Source organism: Lutra lutra, chromosome 10, assembly GCF_902655055.1.
Source record: "Lutra lutra chromosome 10, mLutLut1.2, whole genome shotgun sequence".
NCBI classification, from domain to species: domain Eukaryota; kingdom Metazoa; phylum Chordata; class Mammalia; order Carnivora; family Mustelidae; genus Lutra; species Lutra lutra.
The window spans coordinates 71,882,218-71,896,662 of NC_062287.1; the positions used below are offsets into that span (position 1 = coordinate 71,882,218).

Here is a 14,445-nt window from a genome sequence, read left to right on the forward strand (position 1 = left end):
ACAACTTATATACAACATGGGCAGAGCTTAAAAACAGTAGGATATGTGGAAAAAAAAAATCAGATATAAAAGATTCCATAGGATATGATTCCATTTACATGAAATCTCCAATAAAGGCAAATCTATCAAGCAGGAACCAGATTGGGCATTATCTGTGGGTGGGTCTGGGAATGGGGAATGACTGTAAAGTAGCAAATGGAAAATTTGGGGGTCATGAAAATGTTCTAAAGAACTAGACTGTGGGGATAATTATGCAATTCTATGCATTTACTAAAAGAAATCATTGAATTATATACATCTAATGGGTACATTTTATGGTATATAAATTATACCACAATAAAGCTATAAAAATGTGGGTAATAATATTTTTTAGTCACTATTTTAGATAAGATGGTCATGAAGACATCTGTGATAAGTGAGTGGAGACCTTAAACTGATGGGTAAGCCATGCAAATATCTGGAGGAAAAGCATTAAAAGTAAAGGGAACAAAGGGGTACCTGGGTGGCTCAGTCAGTTAAGTGTCTGACTCTTGACTTCGGCTCAGGTCATGATCTAGGGTTGTGAGATCAACCCCTGCATCCAGCTTTGCCTACTTAACACTGCTATTAAGGTGAACAAAAGTCATCACAAACATAAAGTCCAAAATTAAGTTCCATATCTTCCATCCAAATCTGCCCCTCTCCTGGTTTCTCCCTCTGCCACCCCCTTTTCCTCCATCCACCCTCTGCAGCTAACAAAACATCTTCCATTCTCTCCCCTCTTCCTCACTCTATTCTAGCTAAAAAGACAGACCTTATATATACTAGGCACCCTCCCCCTCCCCTAGAAAACCAAATAGTTTCTTTCTCTCTACTTCTTTGCTCAATTTCATCATCTTAATAAGGCCTTCTCTGAATACAAATGTTGAAACTGAAACATTATCCTCCTTTATTTTTCTCTGTAGTGCTTACCACCTGATACAGCACATGTTTTGCTACTTTTATTGTCTGTCTCATCCAACTAGAGTGTAAACTAAGAGCTGGGATTACAGTTTCATTTGTTTGCTGCCATATCCTCAGCACCTACAGCAAGCCTCACAATGAAGAGATATTCAACATTTACCAAATAAATGAATATGTTTAAATGCTGACAAGAATGTATTAGTTGCTAGAAATTTAAGAGTCATCCTTCACTATTTCTTCTCTTACATCTCATTACTTACCAAAATCCTGCCAATTTTATCTCCTAAATATTGTTAATCAGATCCCTCCTTCTTGCCTTGGCCACACTCATTATCTTTCACTTGGAATACTATAAAACATCTTCCTAAGTAGTCTCCCTGAAACCAATCCTCCAGAACTCAATGTAACTTACACAGTATGTCCAGAGGGATTTCAAAGCTTAGGACTAAACAAGTCACTCACCCCAACCACCCCCTATCATCAGCTAAAAATACCTTTAATGGCTAAAGCAGGGGTCAGCAAACCTTCTCCATAAAATAGCAAATAGTAAATTGTTTAGACCTTGCAGAATATACAGTATCTGTCCCAACTACTCAACTCTAGTATTAGAGCACAAATGCAGTCACAGAAAATATGTAAACTAATGAGTGTGGCTGTGTTCCAAAAATTATTTACAAAAATAGAAAATGGACTGGATATGGCCCTCTAACCTAGAGGACAGATTAGAAGTTAACATGGATTCCTAAAGTGGTAATTTATATCTGGTATCTCCAGTGTCCTCTTCCAATCTTCCTGTCACACTCTGTACTCTATTACAGAAATGCATATATTTCACATCTGTATCAAATCTGTGTGCTGTTCACACGCCCTTCCCAACTATCTTCTAGCTAACCCATACTGTTGACTTGGCTCAGGCAAACTCCCTTCTTAGAGGCTTTCCATGAACTCTCAAGTTGGAAGAGTGCCCTTCTTTGATCTCCCGAAGAATGCAATGTATACTACATTTACTATACTATATGAAACTGTGTTTAAATCCATCACTAGTTTTAAGTTCTTGGTAAATGGGGACTAGATCTTTCATTTTCATAACTCCAGCATCTAGCACATAGTAAACATTCAGTTAATGCTATCTGAATTGAACTGAAGGCTCCTCTTAGTAATAAAGCTGAAGTGAGGTGAAGTGCTGACTCATGCAATATTGAGAACTTTGGTTAACAAGATGGCTCAGAAAACAAGTCATCAAATGTCAACATCAAGAATATAGTTTTAATCATCCTTCTATAATATTTCCTCCACCACCACACTAATATTTAAGATAGAACAAAGACAAGAATCCTTAAGTCATCATGCCAAAATGTGAATTAAGACATACTTCAATTTGAAGAGCCAGTTCCACTTGGTTGTGGTAAGAATCTAAAAGTTCTTCAACAGGGTATCTGAAATAAAGAACAATTATTGTGACTAAAGGATACTATATACAAATACTTTGTTTTATTCACCAAAATAAAGGTATTCACATCCAAAAGCAAAGTTTGAAAACCTGAAATTAATGTTTCAGATGCCACACCTTTTCATGACTTCTTTGTAAGGTTTCTCCATTTGATGCAGGTGTTTGTTTAAATCCACAGGTGTTTTATCATCTTCTGCCTAAAAAAAATGTGTATATATACATTTTTAGCAGAAAAATAAAATCCATTCTTTGGTCTATCTATTGTCAAATTAAATATGGTTAAGTGTATGATAAATTCTTGAAACTAAAGTGATTTTTCAGAACAGAGGCTAAAATATTATCAGAATTAAATGCTATTTATAACTGAGTGAGGAAAAAGTACTCTAAAAAATTCATTTTATAAATTAAAAACATAAATGTCTTAAGTCTAGTTTCTGATATATAAGTAGCTCCCAAAGTAATAACTATTTCTGTCCTATAAGGAAAGAATAGAGAGCTTTAAAAAACAAAACAATTTTGGGGCACCTGGGTGGCTCAGTGGGTTAAGCCGCTGCCTTCGGCTCAGGTCATGATCTCAGGGTCCTGGGATCGAGCCCTGCATTGGGCTCTCTGCTTGGCAGGGAGCCTGCTTCCCCCTCTCTCTCTGCCTGTCTCTCTACCTACCTGTGATCTGTCAAAAAAAAAAAAAAAAAAACACAAACAATTTTTATATATTTATTTTTTTGAGATTTTATTTATTTATCTGAGAGAGAGCACAAGCTGGAGGAGAGGCAGAGGGAGAAGCAGACTCCCTGCTGAGCAGTGAGCCTGATGTGAGGCTCAATCCTAGGACCCTGGGATCGTGACCTGAGATGAAGGCAGCTGCTTAATCAACTAAGCCACCTAGGTGTCACAAACCAAACACTTTTAAAGATGGCTGACAACCAAGTGAAAATGATGGTGGGATTAGATCAGATGTGGAAGAAATCATCTGAATGTCTGCATTAGTTTTCTAATGATAATCAAATTGCTCCCAACCTTACCCTCAACAAACAAGGTACCAGTCTCTTCTGCCATACTAAGTCCTTAGTATGTAAATATATTCAAAAAAATCATTCCTTAAGAAACTGAAGAAAAGCCACTGAAGACTGCTAAAATATACTGAATTTCATGAAATAGTTTTCACCCAAGTGAAATAAATTTTATGAAACACAGGAGTAAAACCTAAGAAAATAAAGTAAAAACGACTGCTATTTTTCCATCAAAGTTCTACCAAGTGAAGAATAATTCTCTTTAAAGATTAAAGTTTATCAAGTGTTCATACAGTACTAAAACAGCCTAATCTCCTGTACTCTAATGTGCTTTAACTTCAAAAGGAAGTACTGTATTTTAAGAAGAGAAATAGTTTTCTTTGGTGCAGAATAATGTATATTTTTCAGTTTGATGCAAAAGTCAATGTGGATCTCTTCTTCCCCCAAACCGTATTTACTATTCAAAATCTTTCCTCCTTCCTCATTTCTCTTTGACCCCAATGTTTTCATTCTTGTAAAACCATTACAAATCAAGCTTTTATTTCCACCACTCTGATTTTCAAATATGCCTCCAGCTCACAGTGGTATGCTATCTAAGACTCCATAATTAAAAAGATCCCCCTATCTGCTGAAAACCCTTGTTGCGGGTAGAATTAGTTCCTCATTCCAATCCATTCACCAGTCCAACCCAGAAATCTTGGAGAATGTACAAATTGCAAATTGGCTAATTAGGAGAATCACTCAGATTCAACCAAATGCAATTCAGTTATGAGGTACATACTTACTGTTCGGGCCAGATTTTGACACATTGCGCTGAAGGTCAAAAGTTGTAGTTTAATCTCTGTGTCCCATTTTCGGCAGTTTTGAATATATTCATGACTTCCAAGGCAATGATTACTATTAAAATATATTAATTTTCATCAATGTTATTCTCAAAGTAGAAATTACAGAGGTAAGAGTAAAATTATAACTTGTATCTGCATCAGAAATTAAGAGAATGGTAAAATGTAGAGACAGTTTTTTAACCAAGTGTGGGCACTTAAATAAAAGAGTAATTCTACATGAGAAGAGTCACAGCACCAAAGAAAGAAGATGAAGATGGAAAAAAAGAAACAAGAAAAACAAGGGCAGGGCATTTCGAGTAACCTAAAATATTAAAATCTGTAAAATAACTGCACTAAAAGCTAGATACAATAAATTATCTGGTTCAGAAAAAAATTATAATGATTATTTTAGGCAACTAAAAGGAAGTCGCAGCTGACCACTGTGTGAAAAGTAATGATACATGCTACAAAAGGAAAATGGAGTCTATAACGATGTGACTATAGACTCTTAGCACAAAGAAAAGAGCCATTAAATTCACTTATCAACCAATTACCCACCATTCTTCCCATTTAAGACTATAAGCTTAAGGGCAATACCACGTTTTAATTATGTCTGATAGTCCTCCACTGTCTTAAACACATCTTAAAGTGTATCTCAATATAAGCTTATTGATCCAATGAATTAACTTAGTAGGACCCAACATATTCTTGGAGTACAAATTTAACTTGAAATTTTTCTAATTTAACTCCTTAAAATTAAATTTCAAAAGACGTTGCTCAGTAGTTAAATGAATACTTACTTTTGTAGCACTTCCTCTTGACCACAAACTTTCAGAACATAGCTGCCAACATCTACTTGATTCAAGTCATCATGTACCCAGCAAAGGGCTTGCATTATAATGATTTCTACAGTAGAACTCACTGTAAAAGAGGCATCAGTCATTTTGCTCATTTCACTCTATACACTCGAGAATGTAATTTTTATCATTTAAGAGAGCCTATACAACAGAAATATAATGTAGGCCACATACAGAATTTAAGATATTCTACTAGCCAGATTGAGGAAAGTTAAAAAGAAACAGGTGAAGCTAATTTCAACATATTTAACTGAATAAATCCAAAATGTCATTGCATCATATAACCAGCATTTTAAAATTACCAATGACACAGCTTATTTCTTTTCAAATTGGGTCTTTGAAATCCACTGTGTATTTTACATATATAGCACATCTCACTCTATATTAGCCACATTTTGAGTACTCAATAGTCACATGGGGCTAATGATTACAGTATTAGATAGGGCAGATCTTAGCTAAGAAAGCCACCTCCCTACCACAGACTCCTCCAAAAAGGTTAACATTTAGCAGGATACAGCAAACAATGATTTAAACCAAATCATAAGGAAAAAATAATCACCATTTTAAATGTTTGACATGTTCCTAATAAATTTTCCAAAGAATAAAAATATAGCAAGTAGGAAGTACTGTTCAATTATTGTTCGTGACAGTAGTTGGATACTAAGATTACAAGACACTAAAAATTAGAGTAACCCTTTAAAGTAATTTACTTCTAAGAGTTCCTATGTTCAATTTAGAAAACAATTATTCAGTTCAGACTTCATGAAAATCAACAGACTGGCAGAAAAGGCCATAAAATATCTAATGCAATGGGTACATTTCTGAATAGCCAATTGTATGGTAATACTTATCATTTGGACACACTTCTATCATAATGTGGTTAAATTTCTTAAGAGAGATGTACATTGTAAATGTGCACATTTATGAAGAACCAAACGATAGGCATTTGAGATATTTTCTCAAAAAGTAATGATATCTTGATATATTGTCTTTTTAATATTAAGTCTTGATATATTAAGTTTTTAAGTCATTACTTTTTTCCTCAAAAAGTAATGATATCTTGACATATTAAGTCAAAACCATACAAATTGAATTACTTGTCATCAGTGTTTACTATTTCTATCAAGGAGCCTATTGATCTTTTTTCAATTTTAGTAGTAATTCTTACAACATAAGGGTTTTAAATAATCCCCAGACCAAAATTCAAAGTATGTTTTATAAGAATAGTTTTTCCTTTAGAAACTAAAAGAATTATTATTATAGTTGGCTAACATTTTTGTTTCAGATTCATATTTTTTTCAAAGAGCCTTGAAAAGTGCAAAGCTACAAAGAAAGTATCCAAATATTGGACATCTTCCTAGTCATAACCATGACAGAAAAAAAATGGCATCATTTTTAGGTCAAAGTACTGTAGAAGTATAGCTCTTATTCTACTGCTGGAATCCCATTAAAACAATATACATAAAAAACCTAAACATAAAAACAAAAACAAAAAACATACAACAATGAGACTCAAACTATGACAAAAAATTTCCTACAGACTTAAGGATACATTTCTAGAAAGGATATCCACACCAAATTTGGAAGAGTTAGAACTAAAGGAGGATTAATTAATCAATTAATCAAAATTACTCAGCATTTTACACAGAAATATGCAGTCATGAAGGTAAACTATTTTCCCACTAGTCCTAACCAGAAAATTATCCAAATGAATGCCATTTTTTTTGAAAAGGGTAACTAATGAAATGTTAAGTATTTTACCACACACACACAACACAAAATTTTTTTAAAGGATACCTAATGATAACAGGGTCAAGAATGATTAAAATAACATTTTAAGGGTGCCTGGGTGGCTCAGTGGGTTAAGCCTCTGCCTTCGGCTCAGGTCATGATCTCAGGGTTCTGGGATCGAGTCCCGCATCGGGCCTCTCCTCAGCGGGGAGCTTGCTTCCTCTCTCTCTCTGCCTGTCTCTCTACCTACTTGTGATCTCTCTCTCTCTCTGTCAAATAAATAAAATCTTAAAAAAAAAAAATAATAACATTTTAAACATTTCTCCCAAAGCAGACCAAAACAAGATGGTTGGGAAACCACAAACCTACCATCACATGTAAAAGTAACTGGCAGTTGAAATCCTTCAATTTCAATGGAGACCTTCACGCTGGCATTTTCTCCAGATATATTTCTTTGCACTGTAACTGGACTTAACAAATAGCCTGGATTTGTGCAGTGATTGGTATATAGAAAGTTGGTCTTCAATCTGTTCACAAGAAAGAAGAAGTTAAAAATATTTTTAAAGCTGCATTTGAGAGCCCTAAACAAAACTTTGCATGCTTACTACCATTCAGTTCTGGGTCTTTGTTCAATTCTAAAGTAGCTCATGAGAACTGTAATGAATGGACCCCAGTTAAACTCCAAATAACAGCATTTGCCTTTTAGATAAGAGGAATACAAGAAAAGAGATTAAGTAATGCCAGGAGATCTGTGGTAACGCTAGCAACATTAACCAGGCATACACTGGATACAAGGCATTAAATGAGGTTTTCTGCTTCAGATTTTTTGGCTATACAGTATAATTATACAAAATGTACACTTTTAATGAATCTACTCTGTACACTTTTAATGAATCTCTCTACTGAGAATACAGCAAAGTAACCCTCAACTGCAATTGCTAGAGGGATAAAAAGTTTGTTGTCTTTTAAAAATCTTTTTCTTAGGGCTTTTTCTCCTACATTTTGGGGGCAGAGGGTTGGTTGTTAGACAACAATAAAAAATCATTATCAGTTTTTACCATGCTGTAGGCCTTTATTCTCTCAAAGTGATTTCTAAAACTCAGGGAATGGCAAGAATCGCCTGTGAAGGTATTCACAGGAACAACACAGTTTAAAGTGAAATGCATGAATACAATATATATGGCTCTTCTCCAACATCACTTTCTGTTACCAGAAAACAAAGGAAAATTTGATCCCTTTTTAAAATTTGTAGCCTTCCTTTAACTGACTTTTTTCTGGAGGTTAGAAGACAAGATCCAATTCTCCTGAGTGCTTTTCACAGGAATATAAATGGAATGAATGCTTGAAGTATTATGTATTTCCCTCTGTAGAGATTAAAATAATCAAGTCATAGGAATAGAATAAAATAGTTTGGGAAGACAAAAAGAAAAGGATCAGGAGAGGGGCACCTGGGGGGCTCAGTTGATTAAGTGTCTTTGATTTCCGCTCAGGCCATGATCTCAGGGTACTGAGACTGAGCCCCTCTATCTGCTCCATACTGAAGTGTGCTTGAGCACTCTCTCTAAACAAAATCTTGGGACACCTGGGTGGCTCAGTCAGTTAAGCATCTGCCTTCAGCTCTGGTCATCATCTCAGGGTCCTGGAATGGAGTCTGGAATCTGCACTCCCCACAGCGGGGAGCCTGCTTCTCCCTCTGCCTGCTACTCCCCCTGCTTGCATGCTCTCTCTCTGACAAATAAATAAATCTACAAATAAATAAAGTCTTTAAAAATAATAATAAAAATCTTAAAAAAAAAAAAAAAAAGAAGTTTGGGAGGCAGTGAGTATAACTGTTCACGGTCTCTAGAGCCAGACAACCTGAGTTTAAATCCTGATTTTACTACTTACCAGCCATGTAACCATAGGCAAGTTATTGAATCTGCTTCCAGCTTCCTCTTCTACAAACTGAGGATACTACCACTAACTTCATAAGGTTATTGTGAGAATTATGTGAACTAAGTTTTTTTAAGAATTTAAGATTTTATTTATTTATTTGACCGAGAGAAACAGTGAGAGCAGGAACATGAGCAGTGGGAGTAGGAGAGGGAATGCAGACTCCCTGCTAAGCAGGGAGTCCAATGGGGGCCTCCATCCCAGGACCTTGGGATCAGGACCTGAGCCAAAGGCAGACACTTAACAACTGAGCCACCCAGGTGCCCCTATGTGAACTAAGTTTGTAACACACTCAGAGTAGTGCTTGGTAACAGAGGCGCTACAGGCATCTTGTCAAATAAATGAATAAACGAAAAAATCTGAGTTCTGTACTGTGGTCTTAAGTACCACAAAAGATCCAATATTAAAGAGAAGAAAAGTAGGGGTGTCTTGGTTGCTCAGTGGGTTAAAGCCTCTGCCTTCAGCTCAGGTCATGACCCCAGGGTCCTGGGATGGAGCCCAGCATTGGGCTTTCTGCTCCACGGGGAGCCTGCTTCCCCCCACCCCTCTGCCTGCCTCTCTGCCTACTTGTGATCTCTGTCTGTCAAATAAATAAATAAATAAAATCTTTAAAAAAAAAAAAAACTAATAAAAGTTGGGGTGCTTGTGTGGCTAAGTTGGTTGAGCGTCTGCCTTCAGTTCGTGTCATGACCTCAGGGTTCTGGGATCAAGCCTGGTATTGGGCTCCCTGCTCAGTGGGGAGCCTGCTTCCCCCTCTCCCTCTGGCCCTCCCTATTGCTTGTGTTCTCGCTCTCTCTTTCACTTTCTCTCTCAAATAAATAAAATCTTAAGAAAAAAACTACTATAAGTAATAAACTTATACTGACATTGGAAATGCACCTTTATACATGGATACAGCATCTTCAGATATTGAACTGTTTGAAACTTACCCCTCTACCACATAATGCCAAGACCTTCATTGGACCTTGCCCAAGATTCTTTTTTCTAATTGATTTACTAGGTATTCTCTTGTTTTCTACACTATAAAATACTTACGGCAAATCACGTATCAGAGAATTCTGTCTATATCCAAGCAAGATTTCAAGTTTCAGAAATCCTTAAAGATGATGAAAGGACAAGCAGACATTCCTGATAATAGCTCAGAAATTTATTAGACTAAATTTCCAGTGATCAAAGTTACATTCAATGAACTTGATTTGCTAAGGTAGGTTCCTTCAACTCCTTTCCTTAAAGTGAGTCCTTTTTTGAATACATGCACCCCAATGAATTTTATAGCAGCATTATTTATAATAGCCAAATTATGGAAACAGCTCAAGTGTCCACTGAATGATGAATGGATAATGAAGAGGTAGGAATATTGGAATAATGGAGTATTAGCCATAACAAAGAATGAAAGCTTGCCATTTGCAATGACATGGATGGAGCTGGAGGAGAGTATTATGCTAAGAGAAGTCAGTTAGGAAAAGACAAATACCGTATGATTTCACTCATATGTGGAATTTAAGAAACAAGCAAATGAGCCATTGGGGTAGGGGAAGAGAGAAAGGTAAAAACCAAGAAACAGACTCTCTCTCTCTCTTTTTTTAAATGTAGGTTCCATGCCGAGTATGAAGTCCAGTGTGGAGCTTGAACTCACCTGAGCTTAGATCAAGTCAGACCCTTCCTTAACTGACTGAGTCACTCAGGTGCTCCCAAGGAACAGACTCTTAACTACAAAGAACAAAGTGATGGTCACCAGAGAGGAGGTGGGTGAAGGGATGGGTTAAATAGGTGATGGGAATTATGGAGCACACTTACTATGATGAGCACAGGTGATACATGGAAATATTGCACTTATATGTTAACTGGAATTTCAATAAAAACGTCAAAAAAACGAGTCCCTTTTTTACACAGCAACGTGAATGTACTTAATATCACATACCTGCACATGTAAAACTGGTTAAAATAGCAAATTTCACACTATATATGTTTTACCACAATAAAAAATTTTATAAATGAGGGGTGCCTGGGTGGCGCTGTCAGGTGAGTGCCTGACCCTTGGCTTTGGCTCAGGTCATGAGCTCAGGGTAGTGAAATGGAACCCCATGTTGGGCCTTTTTTTTTTTTTTTTTTTTTAAATGAGTTCTATCTCTGCTTGACATCTTGGAAGATAATCCAGAAAAAAAGTCATTTTGTTTCTGCAAAACTGACATTTCTTCATTTTTATGATTTTGTTTGCTTTATCAAAATTGGGGAAAAACTAAGATGATAACAGATTCTTTAAAGTTGGGTTTTTGTTTTGTTTTGTTTATAAATAAACTTTTAAACACACAAAAGCAAATTAAATTGTTGAATTATTTAAATAAACCATCAGAGGTGTTTTTATGGACACTCTCATACATTGGAGCTTGATATTCTTTTTTTTTTTTTTTTAAGATTTTATTTATTTATTTGACAGAGAGAAATCACAAGTAAGCAGAGAGGCAGGAAGAGAGAGAGGAGGAAGCAGGCTCCCTGCTGAGCAGAAAGCCCAATGTGGGGCTCGAACCCAGGACCTGGGATCATGACCTGAGCCGAAGGCAGCAGCTTAACCCACTGAGCCACCCAGGCGCCCCTGGAGCTTGATATTCTTAAGTTATAACAATACAGATTACTTTTTACACTCTAATTTTCATTTTCTCTAAAATTTCCACTTCTCTGTCATCACCAAAGAAACCGCTTTCTTGGCTTATTTTATTATTTTTTAAACATTTATTTATTTTAGAGATACTGAGAGAGAGTGCATGAGTAGGGGAGGAGCAGAGGAGAGAATCCCAAGCAGACTCCCTGCTGAGCACAGAGCCCTACCCCAAACCCATGAGATAATGACCGCAGCCAAAACCAAGAGTCAGATGCTCAACCAACTGAGCAACCCAAGTGCCCCTTTGTTTGCTTATTTAATGTGGCTCTACAGTTCAGGAAATTTAAATCCTTTATGGTTTATTTTCCTACTGTGTGCTCAATCAAGCTGAAGTTAGGTACAGACAGAGCCAAATCATGCAAAATCAGAAGAACAGGAAAAAAGATAAAAATGAGGGCTTTTTAAAAGGCAAAAATAAAAATTATAGAAGTAAAGTCTGTACTGTTTAGAATAAAATTACCTAAATGCAGAAGTTAAGTCCTTGAAAACATACAAGGAATCACTGGGATCAAGACACTATTGCAGGATGTAAATATTAGATTTGAACTATATAGGAAAAAAAGAAACTAGAAGGCTATTTAAAATGACAAGTATAAGGTGTAGTTTCTCATCCTATCCTCCTAAGAAACCATTAAAAACTTTGGTACCTAATATTCCTCTAAGAACTTTCTCTGGAACTAAATAAGTAGCAGATCCAGCAAGCTTTGTCAATTACGATAAATGAGAGAGGAAAGAAAACAAGAAATAAAAACCAGAAAGATGCAGTAATAATGAAATGTCCTGAATCACAGCAGTACAGTCCTTTAAACTAAAAAAGACCTTGAGATCACTAATCCAGCTCCCTATTTCACACAAGGAAAAAAAAAAAAGTCTTAGAACCACCAATGTATCAGAGTCTGTTATACAAGTAATCTTTTTTTTTTTTTTAAGATTTTATTTATTTGACACAGAGAGAGATCAGAAGTAGGCAGAGAGGCAGGCAGAGATAGAGGAGGAAGCAGGCTCCCTGCTGAGCAGAGAGCCCGATGCGGGGCTCGATCCCAGGACTCCGAGATCAAGACCTGAGCCGAAGGCAGCGGCTTAACCCACTGAGCCACCCAGGCGCCCCATACAAGTAATCTTAATTGTAAATAAGTATCTTGACAAATCTTTCATAGCTGAGTTAAAATGATTAATCATTTTAAGAGATTTCAAAAAGTAAGGAGTTTAAGGAGTAGAAGTATAAATACTTATTTAAGGATTAAGAATATAAATACTTGTTTAAAAATTTCAGTGCAAAAATGACCATACTGGGAAAAAAAAATAGAGCTATTAATTTCTTCAAGGGATATCTCCTGACCCCAATCTCCAAAGTCACAGGAGAAATGAAGAGCCTAGAAGATGGCTTCAAAAACACCTGTGCTTCTTACTTCTCTGAAATATTTTTTGGAATCACTCTCAACTAATGGAAATAAAATTACAAAAAGAAGTCATTCTCTCCTTACTTCATCTGGGGTTTCAAATTACATAAACCATGGTGCACGTGTATAAATAAAAATAATAATTTTAGCTTAGTGGCAGAGTCTGTGTAAATAACTATACGATTCAAATGGGGAGAAAGGTAGATCTCAAGACAGGCTAATTTCCCAACCTGCAAAGCTTAAATGCAATAGTCACTCAAAACAGTCTAACAGAAAGCATATAGGGCTTATTTAGGGAGAAAACTGAAGGAACCAGAAAAACACATAACAGATTACTTCCAAAATTAAGGCAAAAGAGTATTTCCAAATTATTAACCACACACACACATATGGTATAATGACATGAAGGCATAGGTAATTTATAATACATGTAATTTGAATACTAAGTCACCTAAATGTCTCTTCTATCTTAAAAACCTTTCCACAGAGAAGAAAAAGTGCCTCTACTGATATTTTTCTTCTTTTTCTCCCCTAAGGTATTCTGAAGAAAAGAAATGTTGGTTAAGAGGTAACAAAGACAGAATTTTAATGAAACATTACCAATTGTCTAGAAAATCTAGTTAATAAGTTCCTTAAACATTAAAATGATGTATATACTCAAAAATGATTTGGGAACCCCACACTCTGCTTCACTTACAGCAGACCACACTGAGGAAAATACTGAATTCAATGAATAAATCCCTCAGTGGTGATATACTTTCTTCCGCTAACAGATTTCAACCCCTTGGCCACAATGTTTGTTGTTCCACTCTTTCCTTCCGTGGGATTTTTCTATCTGGTGTTGGCTGAAGGGACTCCCTTTCCTCCCTTCCTGCAAGACCATTAGAATATAAAGTCTAAATAAGCTACAAGTGGCTATATTCCCTGCCTTCAAAAGACCTGCAATAGTAGAAAATGAAGCCAACATTCAGGGAGGAACGGCAGGAAAAAGGAAAGGATGAAAATGGGAAAGGGGAATCCAAAGGGAGGAGGGATCATCAACTCAAGCATGTGAATTCCAAGATCTTGCTGTAACTGAGCTCTGTTCCATCCTTCCTCTTTCTGCTATAGGGGTTTATGAATCAATACATGACTGTTCTTTAAGCTAGTTTAAGATGGGTTTTTAGCACTCACAACAGAAGTCGACTAATATAGTGATACAATGGAAAGAAAACAAACTGAATCAAAAGCAAAGGAGACCTGACTTTGCTGCTGGCTAGCTGAGTAAATTTTAGTAGGTAACTTCTCTGAGTCTGTTTCCTCATCTACAAGAAGTATTAGACATATTTAAGATAAAAAGAATATTTCAGAAATGCATTTTTCTAACATTTGCTCCTATAATCTCCTGTTGTACAAGCATCTCTTAAAGGACAGTATTTTGAATGTCAGAAAGTTTACAGTAAATTAAGGCTCCCTAAAAAACAAAACAAAACAAAACAAAAAAAAACAGATTTTTTTAAGTGTACCAAAACTTATATATGTTTAAGCCATGTTTTCAATGGTTAACAGTGAAATTACTGTCTGACCTCAATTTTTCCTTCTAAGTATTCATAAACTAAACAGGTTAGGAAGGATACAGGTTCAACTACAATTTTTTTTTT

The 14,445-nt window shown here is 36.0% G+C and overlaps 1 protein-coding gene across 4 annotated transcripts in view; it reads right to left on the bottom strand.

The window, feature by feature from the left end:
• Positions 1 to 14,445, bottom strand: part of PIK3C2A (phosphatidylinositol-4-phosphate 3-kinase catalytic subunit type 2 alpha) — a 104,475-nt gene that overhangs the window by 50,377 nt on the left and 39,653 nt on the right. For all 4 annotated transcript variants that reach the window (XM_047690447.1, XM_047690444.1, XM_047690445.1 and 1 more), the window contains exons 4-8: positions 7,184 to 7,341; positions 5,027 to 5,147; positions 4,188 to 4,299; positions 2,510 to 2,589; positions 2,315 to 2,378 (exon numbers count right to left, since the gene is read on the bottom strand). In XM_047690447.1, coding sequence (XP_047546403.1) covers positions 2,315 to 2,378; positions 2,510 to 2,589; positions 4,188 to 4,299; positions 5,027 to 5,147; positions 7,184 to 7,341 — 535 coding nt within the window. The remainder of the gene's footprint in view (positions 1 to 2,314; positions 2,379 to 2,509; positions 2,590 to 4,187; positions 4,300 to 5,026; positions 5,148 to 7,183; positions 7,342 to 14,445) is intronic.